At 47.5% G+C, this 20,100-nt stretch overlaps 1 protein-coding gene across 2 annotated transcripts in view; it reads right to left on the reverse strand.

Moving 5' to 3' along the window:
• Window positions 1–1,101: 1,101 nt before the first annotated feature.
• Window positions 1,102–20,100, reverse strand: part of UNC13C (unc-13 homolog C) — a 134,503-nt gene continuing 115,504 nt past the window's right edge. For both annotated transcript variants that reach the window (XM_083586099.1, XM_083586098.1), the window contains 8 exons: window positions 17,889–18,038; window positions 17,166–17,289; window positions 15,400–15,456; window positions 14,746–14,826; window positions 7,041–7,188; window positions 4,305–4,397; window positions 3,009–3,168; window positions 1,102–2,916 (listed from right to left, as the gene is read on the reverse strand). In XM_083586099.1, coding sequence (XP_083442225.1) covers window positions 2,631–2,916; window positions 3,009–3,168; window positions 4,305–4,397; window positions 7,041–7,188; window positions 14,746–14,826; window positions 15,400–15,456; window positions 17,166–17,289; window positions 17,889–18,038 — 1,099 coding nt within the window. In that variant the 3' untranslated portion in view covers window positions 1,102–2,630. The remainder of the gene's footprint in view (window positions 2,917–3,008; window positions 3,169–4,304; window positions 4,398–7,040; window positions 7,189–14,745; window positions 14,827–15,399; window positions 15,457–17,165; window positions 17,290–17,888; window positions 18,039–20,100) is intronic.

Here is a 20,100-nt window from a genome sequence, read left to right on the forward strand (position 1 = left end):
CACAGCTCTGTTTCTAAGGCGTAATCTAGGGAGAGTGGTCTTTCCGTGGGCAAATCCAGGGCTTACAGGCCAGGTCCAGCCCATGAGGCTCACGTATCAGCCCTCTGACAAAATCGGGCACCTCTCCTTGCCCTAAAAAATGGCTTCTTCTCCTCTGAGCACTGTTGCTAAAGTTCTCCAAAGGTGCCGCCCTCTCTGTGCAAGCTGTGTGTTTGCTGCATGTGTCTGCACACTGGTCATGCCCATCGCTGGGTGTGCGTGTGGCCCTCAGAGAGTTGGCCAACTCCCAATTCTGCCCTTGGGTGGGAAGCAGTTAGCCACCCCTGGAGTAGAATCAACCACCTACTTCCTTTGAGCCACCTGCCTCATTCTCAGAAGTCGAGCCTGGAGTATGTGGCATGGAGGAGGAGAATGTCCCCGGCGCTTCCCTTTCCACTGGAGAAAGGGAGGGGCTTCCTGGAGAAGAAGAGTTTGGACTTGATATCCTGCTTTATCACTACCCGAAGGAGTCTCAAAGCGGCTCACAATCTCCTTTCCCTTCCTCCCCCACAACAAACACTCTGTGAGGTGTGTGGGGCTGAGAGACTTCAAAGAAGTGTGACTAGCCCAAGGTCACCCAGCAGCTGCATGTGGAGGAGCAGGGAAGCGAACCCGGTTCACCAGATTACGAGTCTATCGCTCTTAACCACTACACCACACTGGCTCTCAGACATCAAAGCATCCTTTTTTATAGAAAGGCTTTCCCAGTTTGGGCAAGGTTTGAGACTGGCTTTGGACTGTACTGTCCAGCCTTGGGTATAATCCTTGGATCTGCCCAAAGGAATACTTCAGACTGGGATGTGTGTGTTGTTCTGGGTAGTGTGTTGCCTAGCTATGCCAGGGCAAAATTCGAAGCTCTGTGTCAGTCTTGCCCAAGTCCACCAGTGACTGCCCTTCTTTTGAGTCATGCTGTGATAGAAGGCAGCTGCAATCTATCTGTCTGTCTGTCTGTCTGTCTGTCTGTCTGTCTATCTCTCTCTCACACACGTTCATCCAAATCACCTTCCTGATGGAACCATGTCTCTGCGGATGGGGAAAATCAGGGCAAGGAGGCAAGTGGAGAGCAGTTTCTTCTTGCTTTATTGTACAATTTCTCACGAAATATATTTACAGCACATGGATTTTTGCCTCAGTGCAGGACATAGTCATGTTGCATAAGTAGAAACCTTTGAACTTCTATGAAAATAAAAATAAGAAGAAAAGCACTTAACTGCGACTTCAGCTAAGTATGTAAAAGAACATCTGTAATGGTCAGAGTGAAAAATGTTAACAGCAAAATTGCTTCTCATGAAGGATCTCTAGATGGAAACCACTGAGCAGCATCTTCCATCTCGTTAACCCTGTATAGTCCGGCAGCATTTCACACAACAAAACTCTGTAAAGCTCTCTCACACATGCACACGCACACACGCACGCACGCACACACGCTGCATCGAACACTACCCACGGGGAATGGCTCCTGTGTGGGCTACTAGGGAGCAGCCCTTCACCCACCGCTAATGGAGCACATCCCAGGCGCCCTGAGCCAAGGAAGACAAGGGCCTGCCTCTTTTGCCAGCACCCCACACCCCCTCACTGACTTGAGAGCCCCCTCCTCCTCCACCTTCTCCTCTTCCTGAAGCAAGCCCCGAGGGTCCTTCCCTTCCACTTCAACGGAGAAGGAGGGGGCAAGGGCCCACCTGCTCCCATGGAACACCCCACCCCATGGAAGTGAGCCGGGGGGAGCGTGCATTTCCAGGGGTCCCACGGGGGCCCTGCCTATGCCAGTGGCAAATCACCAGACTGGGGTGATGGGACTACCCTTGCATTACAAAGATGATGTTACCATGGCAGTTTGAGAGAACAAAGTTATCTCAAGTTATCAAACATCAGTAACAAACGGAGTTAAGCTTCTCGTGGATGTTGCTTGGACAGCATTTCTTCACAGTGATAAATATGAAAGGTTGGAAAAAAAGGTCAGCATAAAACATTTCCACTTTTTGTTTTTTAAAGTCTGTATGCAAAAAATCATTTCTTTTGTTATCAGCAATTATAAAATTACAAACCCTTTCTTGAAGTAACTGCATCTGTAAGTTATGATAGAAAAAGATCTTGGGAAGTGAGGCTGAAAACGGAGTTTGCATAAAATGGAAGCTGGAAATTAGCCCAAACGTGGGGGGGGGGGGGAGAGAGGGGGGGGACTTGGTTAAGATGACGCTGGAGAGGCCACATGGTAGTTGAACAGAGACAGCTAACAGATGACTCAACCCAAAAGTCTAACATGTTATCGGGGAAATGCATACTAGAGGAGAGACTGGGATGAGACAAAATCAACGTTTCAAAGGATGCCATTAAGCGTTTGCTTTTCATTGCAGTTTTGGCACTTCGTTGAAACAATTACTTATTTTTCCCCAAAGACCCAAACATGTAGAAAAGGTCGACAGCTCTTGGACATAACCTGGCAAATATAGTACTTTTATGTTCTGGCAAACACGGAAACAGAGTTAGTTAAACATTCCCACAGAGTTGCACACACATGCATGATTCAGATGTCGGTAACACTGGGTCAAGGGTCTTGGCGCAGACATTTTGCATTTACTCGCGAGGAGCTTTCAGGCTGTTTCTTCGACGGACCGTGTTTCCGATTTGAGCCGGACAAATTCTTTTGCGACATCGTCATTGGTCCTCTGGGAAAGGATCCGCAGGATCGTCAGCCCGGTCTCGTCCATGCAGATGTTCCTCAGCAGAGGGTGCCAGGCGGCACAGCTGCCCTTCTCTGCCAGGCTCCGCAGCTGTATGACAGCCATGCCGATGACCCGGTCCTCTCTGGCAAAGCAGTAATCCTTCACAGAGAGGTGAAGCTCATAGGCCCCGGGCCTTTCTTCGCTGCTCAGGAGGCTAGAGAGAGACGGGACACACACAGGGATTTACCACACCGCCCCCGTCCCCGCTGCCACCAGCCACAGAGAGAGCCGAGAAGGGTCACTTACAACTGGAACGTCTCGTTGTATTTGGGAGACCAGGTGTTGCTCTTTGTCTTCGTCCCGTGCTTCCGTTTCTTGTCGCTGAGGCTGGGCCCCAAGATGCAAACCTCCACAAAGGGCCGGAACATAGCACTGGTTTGCCAGTTGAGGTTATTAATGGCGACAACTGAAAACATCAACCAGACACACGGAAGGAGGGTCAAATGGAGCTCTAAAACACACACACACACACACTTGAGGAAATACAGCTCTTCCTTGACCATTGCTCCACATGGGGATGGTCAAGAGACAGGGTCTTCCCCGTGAGGGCCCCCCCTCCACAAGGACCTCTCCCTGGAGTCACATTTGCTTTTTACATTCAGATGTCAGGTGAAGATGTTCTTGCTCACCCAGGCTGATATTTTGCTGTTTTGCCACTGACAATTACAAGACATCTCTGTGTTTTAATATTTTTTAAGAAATATATAGCTATTTGCGGGTTTGGGGGGGCTTTATTTTAGGGACGCGGGTGGCGCTGTGGGTTAAACCACAGAGCCTAGGACTTGTTGATCAGAAGGTCGGCGGTTCGAATCCCCACGACGGGTTGAGCTCCCGTTGTTCGGTCCCTGCTCCTGCCAACCTAGCAGTTCGAAAGCATGTCAAAGTGCAAGTAGATAAATAGGTGGGAAGGTGGGAAGGTAAACGGCGTTTCCGTGCACTGCTCTGGTTCGCTTAGTCATGCTGGCCACATGACCCAGAAGCTGTACGCCGGCTCCCTCGCCAATAAAGCGAGATGAGCACTGCAACCCCAGAGTTGGTCAAGACTGGACCTAATGGTCAGGGGTCCCTTTACCTTTACCTTTATTGTTGCTTTATCTTTTATTAGCAGTCTTGTGCCGGACACCTCATGCAGTTTTGAAAGGCTCTTGATTCAAGAGGACTGATTCCAAACATAGGTAAAACCGCTGCTTGATATCAGGAACCATCATGCAAAATTTGGTTATGAAATCTAAAGAGGTCAGTCCGGGCTCTTTTGGAGGGAAGGAGAAAACACCTTTGGCTCCAAAAAGCCTTGCCTTTGTGTTCCTTCTGGGAGAAACCTGCTGACCCCTATCATCAGCTCCCTATCATTTCTATGGAGGTTAGCTCAGGACAAGGGCTTTCCAGAGCCTGCCTTCCTTTGCCATCCTCTGAGTGGATCACTTCAGATCCCCAAGGCAGAGCAGCTCCAAAGGCACAACCTGGCGAGGAGGAATTGCCTGCCATTCAGCTTAGAGAGGATGCTGCCACCTTCATGCAAAGCCAGCATATTTTGACACCCACCTTTGACGGTGACTTTATGCTCTCCGGTTCCCGGGTTTGTTGTGAGGTCCACTTGGAGATGGATCTCCCCCACTGTGTTGTTGCTTGCCTGACCTGCAGCAGAAGGAAACAAGCTCTGATTAAGTGCCAAAGGGGCCAAGAGAAGAAGTCCCTGCCCATGGGAGAACCTGCCCACATGTTGGCGAGGCAGGTGCTCTGTTTTGTTCTGGGTGGGGGATCTTTTGAGGGCACCCAGAATGGCTCCTTTGTTTCATATATTCTTCTACACATTGCCATTCTTTCCTTAAAGTTTAGTTTGATTGTAATCTTAAGGCTGCTGTCATTTTTGCCAGCTCAATAAATTCACAAAGCTTATTTTGCCATTCAGTTATCGAGGTTACGTTTTCCCGTTTCAAATTTTTCGCTATTAATATTCTGGCAGCAGCTGTGGCATACAAAAACACTTTTTCTTTCTTGTCGATGGGGATGTCTATTGAAACTATACCTAGAAGGAATGCTTCTTTGTTCCATTCTGATGCAGAGATTGGAGATCTGTGCACAGGAATCAAGTCCATTGGCTGAAATAACCAGAGACAGGATTTTTACCCCACTGGCTGTGGGGCCCAGTTCTACAACAATAGTATACTGGCACCCCCTTGCAGTGGGAAGGAGGAAGGTGTGAGTGTGATGACGAGAGGAGGAATCCTGCCTGAATGTCAGTGCAACCCATGGATGTGTGTGTTGTGTAGGGTCTGGGCTGAGGGTGTGTGTTTACTTGCCACCCACAGATTCCGGCCTGAGCCTCACCAAAGGGAACCAAAAGGGCCCCAGACCACTCTCTGCAACCAAATGGTGGTCACAAGCTATCTGAGCTGCCCAAATGTCCAAAGAGGCAAATGAGCAGAGCCTCCCTGGGGATGCAACGAGAGAAGGGCTACTGCAGTGATGGGGCAATGGCTAAACCATCTGAGCGAGATCAACGGCACCTTTCCCTGCCCAACCTTGACTGGAGAGTGGGAGGACCCAGCAGCAGCAGCCCCAGCCCTAGCCAGAACATCCTTTGAAGGGCAAGGTGCACCATTGCATGTCCCCCACGGTCCCGGAGGTATGGGGTGTGTAATGATTTCCCCTTTATCCTCACAACAACCCAGTGAGGCTGTGTACTGTTTCCCACAGGCGAGGCTGATGGAGCCAATGACCTCTTGTGGGGATTTGGGGGGGAGGAGGGGGCAGATGCACCCCCTGCCCATGGCTGGGCTGGCATTTGAGCTCCAGTGTTCTGAAGCTAAGCCGGCTGCTCTCCCGCCATCGGTGGCAACCCTCCCCACTTCTCAGTTAACGCAGAAAAGTAGAATGCTTCCAGCTGATTGCTCCATCTGTGGAAAGGGAGCCTTTTCGAAACTCATTCATCACTGTCCAGACCCTATTTGTTAACGGAGACAATGTGTGCGGGGGGGGGGGGGGGGAGCTGGGCTCAAAATTGGATGCAAAACAACATGTCAGGGAAACATTTCAGCTGCAGCGCCCATTCCTGGGGCAAGACAAAGAAGCTCCTGCTGATAAAACCAGATGCTTATTTTCCTTCTCAGAGTGGGGTGGAGAACGACCCCAATGTCAGATTTGTGTGTGTTTGTGTGTGTGTGTGTATGGGGGTGGGGAGGGAAATGCAAGGATTTCAGGGCCAAAGACTCTGGTGGCTAAACTGACACATATTTGACATCTGTTGTGGCTTTTTAATTCCTTATCATGTCTACAGTAGCCGTATTGATGGCTTCCCTCACCCTTCAACATGCGAAGGAAAGGGATTTGTGTCTTTGGTCGGCAGAGCAAGTGCATGAGCCCATGTCATCTTTCAAAGCAAAGGTCACTTACCATGCAGTGAATTGCACAATTGAATGGCACTACACACACGCACACACACTTTTTTTTAATCCCTCCAATTTGCATAAAATCAGAAAACTGCAAAAGGAAACCATATTTAAAATTTCTTTATCAGATCTCTTGGACAGCCTTTTGAAAAAGCGTGTACTGAGAATTTACAATTGCTTTCTTTTCGTACTAGTAAAGGCTAGTCAGAAGCATGCCTATAGATATAGATATAGATATGATTCCTCAGATTTGCACAAAACCAGAAAACCACACAAGCAAAATTCAAACTGCCTATGTAACTTTGTTCTTTTTTTTAAACTGCCCAAGAAGTGCACAAACAGGGTTTTTTATTTTTTAAAAATGTTTTGTTTTTTAAACCACTTTTTCTAAAAATAAAAAAGACATGGTACATGTACAGCTATCTGTGCCCATGCCCAGCTGGTTTTTAAATGGCATAATAGGACCAACAAATGAGAAGGCAAAAGGGAATGTCTCCTAGTATGAAGGGGGAAGAACACAGAATATTGAGGGGGCCCAGTCCCGTCCTTGAAAATTTGGGGATGCCTCGGCCCCCCTAGATAACTTCCCTGATCCATCCCTAAATCCAGTAATCGCAAGTCACAGTAAATGGTGATCTCTGAAGGAACTGGCTTGAGGGGAGGGGGAACTTGGCTTGAGGGGAGTGCTTGAAGAACCACACAGACTCTCTCCCTTCCAGGAAGGAATTGCCATTCTCAGCAAAAGCAGGCCTTGAAGGCGGCCAGTAGTGGCCACATGCCATTTTCCCAGGCCAGCAAGTTATTCTTTCTGCGCTTCCTTTGGCTGCCATTGGGCTGCTGCCCTGAGTATCCTTTCAGGCCAAGCCTTTGTCAGTTGCTGCTCACTTACTTTGTGAGGTCTGGGTGTCAATGAACTTCTTGATCAGGACGTCTGTCGTCTGGGTGTAAAGGTTGAGGGCGTACTTGAGAGACTGCATCTCGGGACTCTTCTCCAGGTAATTCTTTTTCAGCCCATTCCCTCCGGCGTGGAAGTATTGCTAAAAACAGAAGCACAGATCCAAATTGGAAACGGAATTGTTAGACACTAATGTTAAAATTCTCTCCAAAATGTATAATTTGTTGTTAGAATGGCATACAAAGGACGAACAAGTTAAATCTGTGATGATTGATTGGGCAAGAGACACAATATAATGTTGGAAGATTGGGAAAGGCTGTGGAAGAAAGGGGTTAAGTTTACTGCATGTACTGTATTAAAAGAAAATATTATGAAAATGATGTATAGATGGTACTTAACCCTGGTGAAATTAGCAAAGATGTATCATACAAATGATAATTTATGTTGGAAATGTAAAGAGAAAGAAGGTACTTTCTATCATATGTGGTGGACGTGTCCTAAAGTAAAAGACTTCTGGGAAAAGATATATAATGAGTTGAAAAAAATGTTGAAAAATACATTTATTAAAAAAACCAGAAGCCTTTCTACTTGGAATAATAGGATTGGAATTGCCCAAAAAAGATGTTAGACTGTTTTTGTATGCCACTACAGCAGCAAGACTTTCATTAGCCAAAAATTGGAAATCGCAAGAGATACCAACAATAGAAGAATGGCAGATGAAGATGATGGACTTTTGGGAGCTGGCTGACCTGACTGGAAGAATCCACAACCACAAAGAAGAGGAGACACAAGAGGATTGGAAGAATATTTAAAGAATTTCAAAGAATATTTGGCTAAATATTGTAATATAAGATAAATAGAAATTTCTTGGAAGTAGTAATTAGGCTTAGGGATAGATTATGAATATGTTATTAATAAAAATTAGGGATTAGAATATTAATAAAGGAGAAGAAGTTAGTAAATGAAAGAAGTTAATATTATTAGAAATATGAATTTGGAGAATTACTAAATAGGTGATATAATGAAATTCAGTTAGAGGGGATTCAAGGAAGTCAGTTATCAATGTACTGAAACTAGGATTTGGAAGTTAAAATTCATTTTTATGTGTTTTTCTTTGTTTTTTGTGTGTATTGTAATGTTTTTCTTTTTTCTTGTTTTTCTTTTTTATGTGATAAGTGTGAAAACCAATAATTTTTTTGAAAAAAACAACCCCAAAAAACAGAAGCACAGAGAAAGGGAGGAGAGGAGAGACACCAGATCCAGGAGGTCACCTGGCCTCTGAGCTTCTTGGCTAGCCAAGGATCCCTGAAGGATCTATCGTCTCACCCTTTATGTACTCAAGCTGTGTAGGGCTTTGTATGCCTGGATCAGCACTTTGAGCTGCCAGGACCAAAAGCTTCTGAGTTTTGGGGTTGTTTCTCCATTGGGGAGGAGGATTTCTCCCCAAGGCTGCCTGGGAAATGAGGAGCGTGATGGCTGCAAGTCATGTTGGTGTTACCTGTCTACCTGCCGAATCAGAGGTAGCTGCATGGAAGCCTGAGTCCAAGTTGCTGCTGTGGGGTGCAGTGGGGCTGCTCTTGGGCTCTGCTTGTGGGCTGCCCTTCAGAGCATCTGATGGACCCACCGCTATGGGGCAATGAGGAAGTTGGACTCATCTAGCGGGGCTCTCCAACCATTATTGTAGAGGCAATGCCACCTTATAACATTTCTTATTAACTTTTCAAACTTTACAAATTATTTTAAACCACCATCTGAATAAATCTCTCCTGTCTGTTGACGTCCCTTCCATTGTGTTCTTTTCTTACCTTATAAAGCTGCTATATTACTTATATTTTACCCATTATGTATGTTAATTATAAAATATTTAAACTGCAATTCTCACCTGCAGCTATACTTCAAATCCTGCATACATTTTAAGATAACCATAACTTTTTTTTCAAATATTCCACAAAATATTTCCATTCTTCAAGAATTTTTCTCTCCATTCTGTTCTTTAATTCTCACAGAACGGGGAGGCAACGGCACTTTAAAAAACCATCTCCTATTACCTTGTGTGGATTATTCATTCAACCGATATCCCCCCTTCCTTCCAAAGATGCCCATGGGGTCAGAGGAGGATGGGAGCCATGTTGAATACTCAGCTCCCTTCTCATTTGGGTCTCATTTTATTACACAGGGGACATGACTGTCCCACATTCCAGCTCGAAAATGGTGCGCTGATGCTCCTTTGCTTCTTTTTGTTTTCCCAGAGCGATTTGTGGTAGGTAGGTCAGCATTTTATTTGTTTAGCTATAAGCCACAACAAGAAGAAGGAAAATTCGGAGTTGAGCCACAAATTTAGCTCTTAACTTCCTGGCCGTAGGTGCAAATGAAGGAACAGGCAAAGTAACGGAGTGATTTGTGCTCTTCCCCCACCCTCGCCGTAGAATAACTTGTCCCTTGGGGGAAGAGGCAGCATAATGATGATGATGATAATTAATAATAATAATAATAATAATAATAATAATAATAATAATAATAATTTATTATTTATACCCCACCCGTCTGGCTGGGTTTCCCCAGCCACTCTGGGCGGCTTCCAACAGAATATTAAAATACAATAGACTATTAAGCATTAAAAGCTTCCCTAAACAGGGCTGCCTTCAGATGTCTTCTAAACGTCAGATAGTTGTTTATTTCCTTGACATCTGATGGGAGGGTGTTCCACAGGGCGGGTGCCATTACCGAGAAGGCCCTCTGCCTGGTTACCTGTAACCTCACTTCTCACAGTGAGGGAACCACCAGAAGGCCCTCGGAGCTGGACCTCTGAATGATGGGGGTGGAGACGCTCCTTCAGGTGTACTGGACCGAGGCCGTTGAGGGCCTTAAAGGTCAGCACCAACACTTGGAATTGTGCTCAGAAATGTACTGGGAGACAATGTAGGTCTTTCAAGACTGGTGTTATGTGGTCTCGGTGGCCACTCCCAGTCACCAGTCTAGCTGCTGTATTCTGCATGCCCATAAGGCATCAACCTTAGCTTGTGCTGGATCCAAGGCAATCTTGGGGACCAATGTGCAGCCAGCAGAGGCCTCTGCAGCACTTCAGGACCGCTCTGGAAGGAGGCTGTCTCGGGGGGGGGGGAGGGCCAAGCATGACTCTCAAACCCCTCAGTGGCGACATCAGGAGATGACAGAGGCAGAGGAGTCACTCCTAAAACTGAAGCCTAACTTGTATGCTGCATGGTTATGCCCCTACCATGCTTTTATTTGAGCAGATCAACCCTCAAAACTAACTCAGGGTCTTCAAGGATAGCTTCCTGCCTGCATTTGGGCCAGAAATGAACAACAAAAAGGCAGAAACACCCACCCCCCCACCTGCTGCCTCCCCCTGCCCAGCCCTTTGCCCTGGCAGCTGAGGAGGAGCGTGCAAACTGGCTTTTAACCTTGTGACATTTCCCATCACTTTGCATGTCTCTGTCTCCTGTAAAAATCCAGGGTTAGCGCATTGTTCCTTTTCTCTGTGTTCCTCCTCGCTGCTTTCCAAATTTTTTATTTTTTCTTGGGACCCCTGAGGCTCACAAAGGCTGTTCCTGCTCTTTGCTGCAACAGCTTTAGTTACTGCTGAACACAATCTGGAGCCAAATATTAAGAGTCAGACTCCCTAAGTTTTGTGTGTGTGTTTGTGTGTGTGTGTGTGTTTATATTCATCAGAGAGAATGCGGGGAAAGCAGAAATCTGAAAAGAATGGAGGCAGCTGCCCATGGCAAGAGCTCAAAGTTTTCATTCAAGGGAGACGATCTTCAAAAGCCTGATTAAGCCATCCGAGGGTTTGAGACTCATGTCTGTGTCACTTGAAAGAATCTGAAACATCGGTGTAAAATTGTTAGCCATTCCATCAGGCTGCCTCAGTGGGAGAGATGAGGAGCAGAAAGCTCTTTCCATCAGCTTTGTCTCCCGCCCTTGGTTGCTTTCCCTGCCAGCTGGTCATTGTAAGAGTGACCAATTAAGTACTGGCAGCTGAGATTGCTCCCCCACTTTCCTCCCTTTTCTCTTGTGTGTTGTGCTGTTTAGAGTGAGGCCTTGGGTGTCACGTATTCCATGGATGGGGGGCGGATGGACGGATGCTCAAGCAGGACATTTCTTTGCCATGTTCACCACGCTGAAGACACAAGTTGCTTTTCAGTTTAAATGGTGCCTTCCTTCTTCAGCACTGCCAGCTGCCATCGCAGCGATGTCAACGGCACGCCCAGCTGCTTGATTGCTTCTGGACGGTGGCCAATAAGATTTAAATTGCTGGGAGGGAGAGTTAATTAGCAAGCAATTATAAATTAAAAGTGTACAATTAGACACATCTTTCTAGATAGAAGAGCAGCTCAGAAAAGGAAGGGTGGCCGGAGGGAGCTTTGAAATTCATCATCCTTGATTGTTTTGAGGGAGCTGATAGCATCTGAACATGTTCACACCTAAAGGTGTATTTCTCCACAACAAGGGCTTTACAGCAGGGGTGCAATAAGAACGTAGAAAAGCCTGCAGGATGAGGCCAGTGACTCAGCTAGTCCATCATGCTCTCACACTGGCCAAGCAGACGCCTTTGGGAAACGCTCATGTAGGATTCGATCGCAAGAGCCCTCTCCCCTCCTGTGGTTTCCAGCAACTGGTGTTCAGAAGCATTGCTTCCTCCTACTGTGATTACAATCTAAAAAGCAGCCAAATTATGCCTTGAAGGTGCTGAGTGGCAGAAAGAGCACTGAGATATCCCTGGGCACAAGTTTCTTTGCCGCAGAAGAGGGCAAACTAACAGGGCTCCAAGGTACCAGTGTGGAACAGTGCAATGGCCCTTTTTATCCCACACTGGAACAAATATTTTAGGCATCCTGAGCTGGGGGTGGAAATCTCTATGTTAAAGATCATAATAAGAAGCTGGCCTCCAGCTGATGTCATACATGATGTCATGTGTGCAGCAGGCAAGGGAACAATCAAAGCAACAATCTGGAGTGCTGGAGCAAGGTGCAAGCTCATCCACCAGCCGATGAGAAGCCACTTCTCCCTCCCAGCGCTTCTCTTTGAGGCCTTCTGCTCCCCTTTCCACTTCTGGAAGCAGGGAGGTAAGGAAGAAGCTAGGTGATGGTTGTTAGGCAGAGGGCTGGTGCATCCCTTGAACTGTAGTTCAACCCACCTGCCTATCTTGTGATGTCATAACCACATCATATGATCGACAGGTGGGCTGTCCCACTCATCTGTCAAACTCAGCTCACAGGGCCAAAAAAGCTCCGCTACCCCCCGTTTGAGACAATTTTAGTCTTTGAATATAATAGCTGCATTCTCAGCTTCACAGTAAACTAATTAAAAAATAGCTCCTACTTTTTGATCACGATCTTCTATTGTGCTCTTTTGAAGTCAGATTCTTGAAAAGATCAAAGAAATAGCAGAGTATGATATTCCTTTAAAACTCAAAATAGTACTTTGGGCTTACTTAAATCATGTTGCTTTTTAAGGAGATTTTAGAACCGGTCATTTGTTTACTGTCTGCAGCTAAAACTGCCTTAGCTGCCAAACAGAAATCCTGAAACTCTCAATGTATAATGTATGGGGAGAAGTATGTATTGACAATCCCTTTCTTAACTAAGCTGACATATTACTGAAGATCAAAGGGGGATTTCCCTCAAGACAACTTTGTTAAAATGTGGGCTTGATTCACATCTCTGCCTTCACATCCATGGAATCGATTTTTGATGAAGTCTGGGATATAAATATTTTAAATAAAACAATGTAATTGGAATGTTAATTTCCAAGTAGCCTGCAATCAATCCACTGTTCTATCTTTTTGCAAGTCATGGCTTTGCAGGGCATTGTGTTCCATAGTGCAGTATTTTGTATTGTGATGTTACAGCCAAATGGTAAGTTAAGGGAGCAGCAGCTCAAGGGGGAATTTGGGAACCCAATACCCTTGGCATGGTGCATGCCCCATGTCTGAATTGTCCTCTTGAAAGAAAGGGGGATGAAGAAGAAGAAGAAGAAGAAGAAGAAGAAGAAGAAGAAGAAGAAGAAGAAGAGGAGGAAGCAGCAGCAGCAGAAGCAGCAGCAGAAGCAGCAGCCAACCTGGGGACTCGTTTCTCCATTACAAATCAGGAGCAGCCCAACCTCGGACCATCCAGCAGTTGCTGTGGGACTCTAACCCCCACATCTCCTGACCACTGGCCATGCTGGCTGCTGGGGCTTCTAGGAGATGGACTCCAACGCCAGCTGGAGGGCACTTTCTTGGTTACTCATGTGGCCCCAGTTGCTCCAGTTCAGCAGTGTGCAGCAGGAAGGAGCTGGGAGGAGCCTTGTATGCACTTTTGCACATCTTTAACCTGTTGGCTTTGCTGTCCCTTTTAGAGGCATAAGACCCTACAGATCTAATTTAGGCAGGGATTTGGAAAATCCCTAGAGGACGATTTCCTCTAGTGGCATATCTGGCGGTTCCCCCGTAGCCACAGTTTTTGAGAACAAGGCAGTCCTTTAAAACAGGAAATGATGCAAAATATTACCCCTCCTCACCCCCAAGGACACTTGCTTCCTGGCTTCCCCAGTAAAAACCCCTCTTCCCTCCTGCCACTGGAGTGCCACCCCCAAGACTGCAACAAACATGCAAGGCTCCAGATTCTGGTCCAAAATGTTTCAGGTCAGCTGGAGATCCACTTTTTTAAAATGGGGAAATCAGATCCTCCACTCCTATGATTCTGGCCTTGCCGCTCTGATCCCACCACGACCACTCTGGATTAATTCTGCCGGAGCCATCGTGGCAAAGATTAATGCATTCAGCTGAGCTCCTTGACACCTGGCAGGCAAGTTGGCACCACTCCCAAATGGGGCCCAGCGAAGAGAGTAGTTCATCATGATCTTTGAGTGAGAGCCAGTTATGTGGCAGTGGCAGCTAATTAGCCAAAGGATGAGAAATGCGGCAGAGCAGCTGATGGAGAGAGGGAGGAAACAGGACTTACTAGGGGGACACTTCTCTCCCCGACCCCCCATCTGAGTCTGTCCTGCAGATTTGGCCGCTGTTGCTCACACTCAGATCAGATGGCCACAAAGCCCACTCCACAGGGCTGCCTGTGAAGTGTTTGGCAGCGTCAGCTGGTGTGTGCCCACTTTTCAGGGTGTGTTAACTTATTCCTACTTGCACTGGCTTACAGCTTATTTCAGGACTTGAGGGTGACTCTTTTTGTGGCTGCACCTGAGCTGTGCAGTGCATTTCCTGAAAGAGGTTTGGGTGGATAGCCTCTTGCCTGAGTTTGGAGGACAGCAAAGACTCCCCTCGCCACCCCTGCTTTGAGTTTCCAACCTCCTGCTGCAGTTGCTGTGCTTTTAAACTGACCTACTTGGTTTTACGCTCCTCTAGCTGCCACTTTAAGGAATTCAAATATGCATTTGTTTTTATTTTTCACAAATTTCTTGTTGTTAATCTAGATGTTACTGTTTCGGTGTGGAAATTTCTAAAATTAACAGAAAAACTGGCTCTCTGGGTTTGCTACTTAGGCAAGAGGTGTCTCCCAGCCCTTCGCGGGGCTGAACTGATTGGAGATAAGGGTTAGGCTCTCCATCCTTGAACTACAACCTCTTTCACTGTTGTGCCTAAGGTCGCCTGTCCCTTGTGCAGAAAGAAGACTCCAGCCCAGCAACTCCACAGGACATGCTTGTGTCCTTTTCTTATGCCAGTGTCCAACTGATTAAGTCATACCTTAATTGTTGCCAGCACCACATCCATTATTGCGCACTGCCTCAGAGTCAGGCTTTTGGTTTCTTCTCGGATGACGTGGTCCTGAAAAAACATACAAAGATGGAGTAACTGCTGCTTGCTCTATCCAAAGATGGTCAAATACCTTTCCGCCTGTATAAAATAAGGTGGCTGACACTTTTGCAGCTGCTCATTGTGGAGTCAATGAGGTACACAAAGGGAAGTTCCTTGTCTCTGGCTAGGTGGTACCAACTGAGCTTCTCCGTTACAGAGAAGAGCCTTGTGCCTTGGTGGGAGGAAAAAAACACAGCACAGGGAGGGGAGATGCTTAATTCACGCATGCAAGATGTGGTGATGAGTGTTTGCTAAGATGGCTTTCAAGAGGGGATTAGGCACTTCCATGGAGGAGGTGGAAGAGGGGATAAGGTCTGGCTGGAAGAGATGGATCCTTGGCCCCCAGCCTTTGCATTCCATGGGGAGGGGCCAACAATGTTCTACTATTACTGGGGGTGGGGGATGACTGTGCCCTGAGAGCAGCACAGTTGCCAAGGCAGGAAAGGGATACCCCAGTGCCTGCAAGGAGTTAATGTGAACAAGCCTCAGCCATGGAGAGGGTGTTGTGTCTCTTTTCCTTCAAGCTGCATAGACTTCCCTTACCTTTAATTTAGACAACTGGCCAAAGTCTTTGGCTGCACTGAGGATCATCGGAGGGCCCTGTGGAGAGAATAAATAATATAGAAGAAGAAGAAGAAGAAGCAGAAGAAGAAGCAGCAGCAGCGGCAGCAAGAGGTGGGAAAGTGAGACTGCCATGGTGGGACTGCCCTGAGGGCCAGCCAAGGGGGCTCCTCTCACTCAGGGCACTTGGCTTGGGTGCCACTCTTCCTGAGGCTGGGGGGGGGGCAGGGGAGACCTTTCCTAGGTTGATGCCCTAGACTACCAAGTGCTCCCAGTGGGCAAGTGGAGCTGCCAAGGTGTGTTCTGCTCTAGACTTTTCAAAGGCAGAGGAGCAAAGGCTGCCTGCCTTCTCTAGCCTGGGCTGGAAATGGAAGGGAAGCAAAGAGGAACTGAGTCTGCAAGAGTCTGCGGTCCCAACCTGGGGAGGCCCAGCCAGGTAGTGGAAGATTTCTGTGGCCAAGCTGAGGAAGATGACGATCCCTGGGGGCTGCCTGCTTTCAGGAGCATGTTGAGATTCATTGGGAAAGAAGGAAGGAAGAAGTTTTCAGCACAACCATCAAAAGAACCATCACTGTGGGCAAAAGGAGTTTGGATTCAATGCCATCCCCGCTGCAGCTGCCTGTGGTTCTGTGGGCTGGTTTGGGCAGCCAGTGGAAACTGCGGGCACCAAGCAGTGCGTGAACCTCCTCTCTCAGTCTCAAAGTTGCCCTTTGCTCAAGGGAGCAGAAGGAAGTCCTTCCCATGAGTCAAGGCTACCAGGCAAATGAAAGTGAGAGGGTCGAGACCCCGTTTCAAGGAGCAGAGGCCTCCAAGCACCCTCACGTTGCCCTCTAAAGTGTGTCAAGTGGTTGCCATGGCAAAGGAGCAATTAGCTGTCAACAGTGAAAGGATGGAGTCCACCTTCACTAATTGGATGAGGAAAGTGGCAGGCAGACTCCCAACTCTCGGTCCTCACTGCCAACTGCATGCTGCGGAGGAAGCCGCAGACCATCCCCCCCAACTGAACACTTGGGCGACCTCCACAGTGGGTGACCCTGACAGGACCCGGTTGCCATTGAACTCCATCCCACAAAGCTGACTCCACACTGATATGCTGTCTTTTCCGAAGCCAAGAGCCCTCTTGGTTTGCTGCTGCTAGCTGCTTAATTCACAAGCAGCCCCCTCTCTCTGAAGGCAGTTTTCATGCCGGCTTCGTCTGAGGGAAAGGGAAGTCCATGTGTCTCTTGAGAGGGCCAAATGCATCCATCCTGCCCTCTTTTCAGGGACTTAGGGACAGATTCAGCTATCGAGTTCTGCCAGCAGAAGCAAGGACTTCCACTAGGGCAACAGGCTTTCCCCTCCCTACACATCCTCCCAAATTGGCTGTGGGGTGTGTGCCAGGAAAACTCCCAGAACAGCATGGGGAGGCAGAAGACATGGTGGGGTGGGGTGGGGCGTTGTTCTGTCTAGCAAGCTCATATGCCATTGTGCTGATGAAACGATTGCCACTGTGCTATGCTGAAGTCCTCCCTTATAATTCCAAGCAGCATAACAGCAGCTTACGAATGTGGGCTTGTAGGATTTCAGTTCCCCCAATGAGGGGGGGTGTCCCTACCCCCCTATGACTTTCATTTTGAGCATCTTCCCACCAACAAGCACACAAGAAAAGTAGCTAAAAAGGTGCATTTCCAAAGAGCTGTTTTTGTTTCTATGGCAAAATGGAGCCCAGACCAAGTGCTGGTTCTCTGCAAGGCTTACGGGAGACTCACAGTTTGGTCTGTCAGTGGTGGGAGTACAATCTGCTTTTCTATCCGGTTCAGGACCAGTTTCCAGAGCTCTTTCAAAACACGCTTCAGAACGGTCTTCTCGCAGATTTTTGCCGATAGGCTTAAGCTGCAAAACAATCCAACGCTCTCAAAATCTTCATCTATATAGGCAGTTTACAAAGCAAAAACTATGTAACCATGCAACTAGAATAAAAGAAAAACGCACACTGCTGATAAAAACCCAGACTCTAAATGCTTCCCCAGCCTTCCCTCCCACCAGGGAGAAGCCCACGTACATCACAGCTCCGCTGGCAGGTAGTGACTGCACGAAGAAGCAAAACCACGAAGCAACAGGAACAGATGGCAGGGGGAATTGAGGGGCCGTTTTCATGGGTTCCTTGCCTGCTGCAATTATGGGCCTGGCTGCACAATGGGGTGCCTGGCACACAAAGCATGGCACAGAACAATGCAGTGCCCAAAGGAGCCAAGCCGAAAAGAGGATGAAGTCCGGGCTATGGATCTCTTCTAGGGGGAGAATAGGGGATAGGTCCTTGTGGGACCATTGTGGATGTTCTTGAGACATGAATGAATGTGAGCTGCTTTGAGAGCTGAGAGAGGGCACCAGGGTCCGGGTATTGGTGCATTGCAGAGCCCAATGCTGTTTGCCACAGACCAGACCATCTGTCTGGACACAGCAGTAAAGCCCACAGCACCTGCCCTGCTTACGTTTTGTCCAGGAAGTCCATCAGGGGCCGCAGCACAATCTCTGCATCCACTGTGTTGTTGTTCTTGTTGGCAGCCGCAGTTCCGTCTCCTTTCATCTGGTTCAGCTCCAAGCTCATCTGCCGCACACACTCCTCAATGACAGGCTGGAAGCTGGAAGGGGCCAGAAAGGAGGGGATGGGGTGTCAGAATTCATGATCTATGATTGCAGTCATGGGATTTTTGTCTATCACATGACGGTGTATGTTTTGACTCCACAAAGTGGGAAGTGACGGAGACAGGATGTTTGCGTTACTGTGTTCCGTGAAGTGGGACTTTTGTCCTTTGTTCTTTTTCCCTTTGCTGTCTGATGCTAGAGAGAGAGGGAGCCATGTTGGAGTGCTCCGTGTCTGTTTATATGTAAATAAAGTAGATTAGCCAAAATGCTGAGTTGCTGAGGTCTGTCATGAAAGGTGCGCAAACTCTGCGGATCCCTAAGTGTGCCGATGTCAGTTGGCATCGGTCGCTGTGATGTTTGGGCTGAAGAAAGCTTTTGAAGCTCCCGAACGATGGACCAGGAGGGAGGGAAGATGTTAGTCGGGCATGTGTCTCTGCCAGGGTCCTACTCGAGTGTAGGCTGAACTCCTGACATGGGGATGGAGGTGCCATAACTGGTCAAAATGGCAAAGCAGACCCTTCCCCAGAGGTTCTCTATGTTGCTGCCTCCCCTCTAGGAGGCCACGGCCCCCTTCCTTGTGTGGTAATTATACTTTAAAGAGTTGTGTGGACGTTGCCCCAGGTCATTTGACCCTCTTAAATAGTTCTCCCCCCCCCACTGGCATATCTACACAACACATTAAAGTTTAAAAATAACATATGACTTTTATTTGCTGTACCGGCTCTTGTCATAGTGAATGTACAAGAGAGGTAGGCAATACAGTGGTTGCGAACGGAATCCGTTCTGGAGCCCCATTCGCAACCTGAAAGGAACATAACCCGCGTCTGCGTATCTGTGCACGCGCAGGTGGCGATTCGCCACTTCTGCGCATGATGTCATTTTGCGCGTCTGCGCATGCGCAAACGGTGAAACCTGGAAGTAACCCTTTCCGGTACTTCTGGGTCACCACGGGATGCAAACTGAAAACGCGCAACCTGAAGCAAACATAACATGAGGTATGACACTACTTCTGTTACTGAAACATACATGAATTTGTATCCGAGGCTGATTAATATTTACAGACTGAGGCAGCAGCAAAGCACAACACACTTGCTGCTTTAACAAGTTAAAATCCACACAGCAGTTGATGACTGAACTAACTGATAAAAACTGCCTCACTATATGACATGGCAAGTACTGGTGCCAAATATAGGGGGCATCCATACCACGACCTCTGAGGGAACGTCCAAGGCCCTGCAAAGTCTCTGACGTGACTTCCAGTAGAAACCATTGGGTGCCATTGGGCACCCATAATCTGGGGCCCAAGTTGGCACCCCTGATCACAACATTCTATGCTACAACATTAACCCTTTGCGTGGTATTTTGGATGCACCATTCCCACACCCCTGACAAGGGCCATTTCCCCTTCTCCTAGTAGAAGTCTTTGGCACTCTGGATCTCTGGCTGTGGGGTGAAGGGCAGAGGCTGACCCAAGGGTGGGGCAGTGTCTGAGGAAACTGAAGGTACTTTCTATCACCTTTGGTGGACGTGCCCAAAGATCAAGGCCTTTTGGGAAATGATCTATAATGAAATTAAGAAGGTACTTAAGTGTACTTTTCACAAGAAACCAGAGGCCTTCCTCCTGGGCATGGTGGGCCAATTGGTGTCAAGGAAAGATAGGACGTTTTTTATGTATGCTACAACAGCAGCAAGAGTTCTTTTAGCAAAGTATTGGAAGACACAAGAGCTACCCACGCTGGAAGAGTGGCAGACGAAGGTGATTGACTATATGGGACTGGCCGAGATGACTGGCAGAATCCGTGACCAAGGGAAAGAGACGGTGGAAGAAGATTGGAAGAAATTTAAAGTTTATCTTAAGAACTGTTGTAAAATTAATGAGTGCTAAAATGTCATGGGTAATGTAAAACAGAATTGCAATGATAAACGATTGGGTTAGAGAAAAAGGATCAAAGAAATTGAATCATAAGTATCCGAAATTAGGGGTTGCTGAAAAAGTTTAAAACAGGGATGCAGAAAAGGGAGGTATGGGGAAGTCGTTGAAATAAGGTTTAAGAAAAA

The sequence above is a fragment of the Podarcis filfolensis genome (genome assembly GCF_964270895.1).
Source record: "Podarcis filfolensis genome assembly, chromosome: 14".
In the NCBI taxonomy this organism is placed as follows: Eukaryota; Metazoa; Chordata; class Lepidosauria; order Squamata; family Lacertidae; genus Podarcis; species Podarcis filfolensis.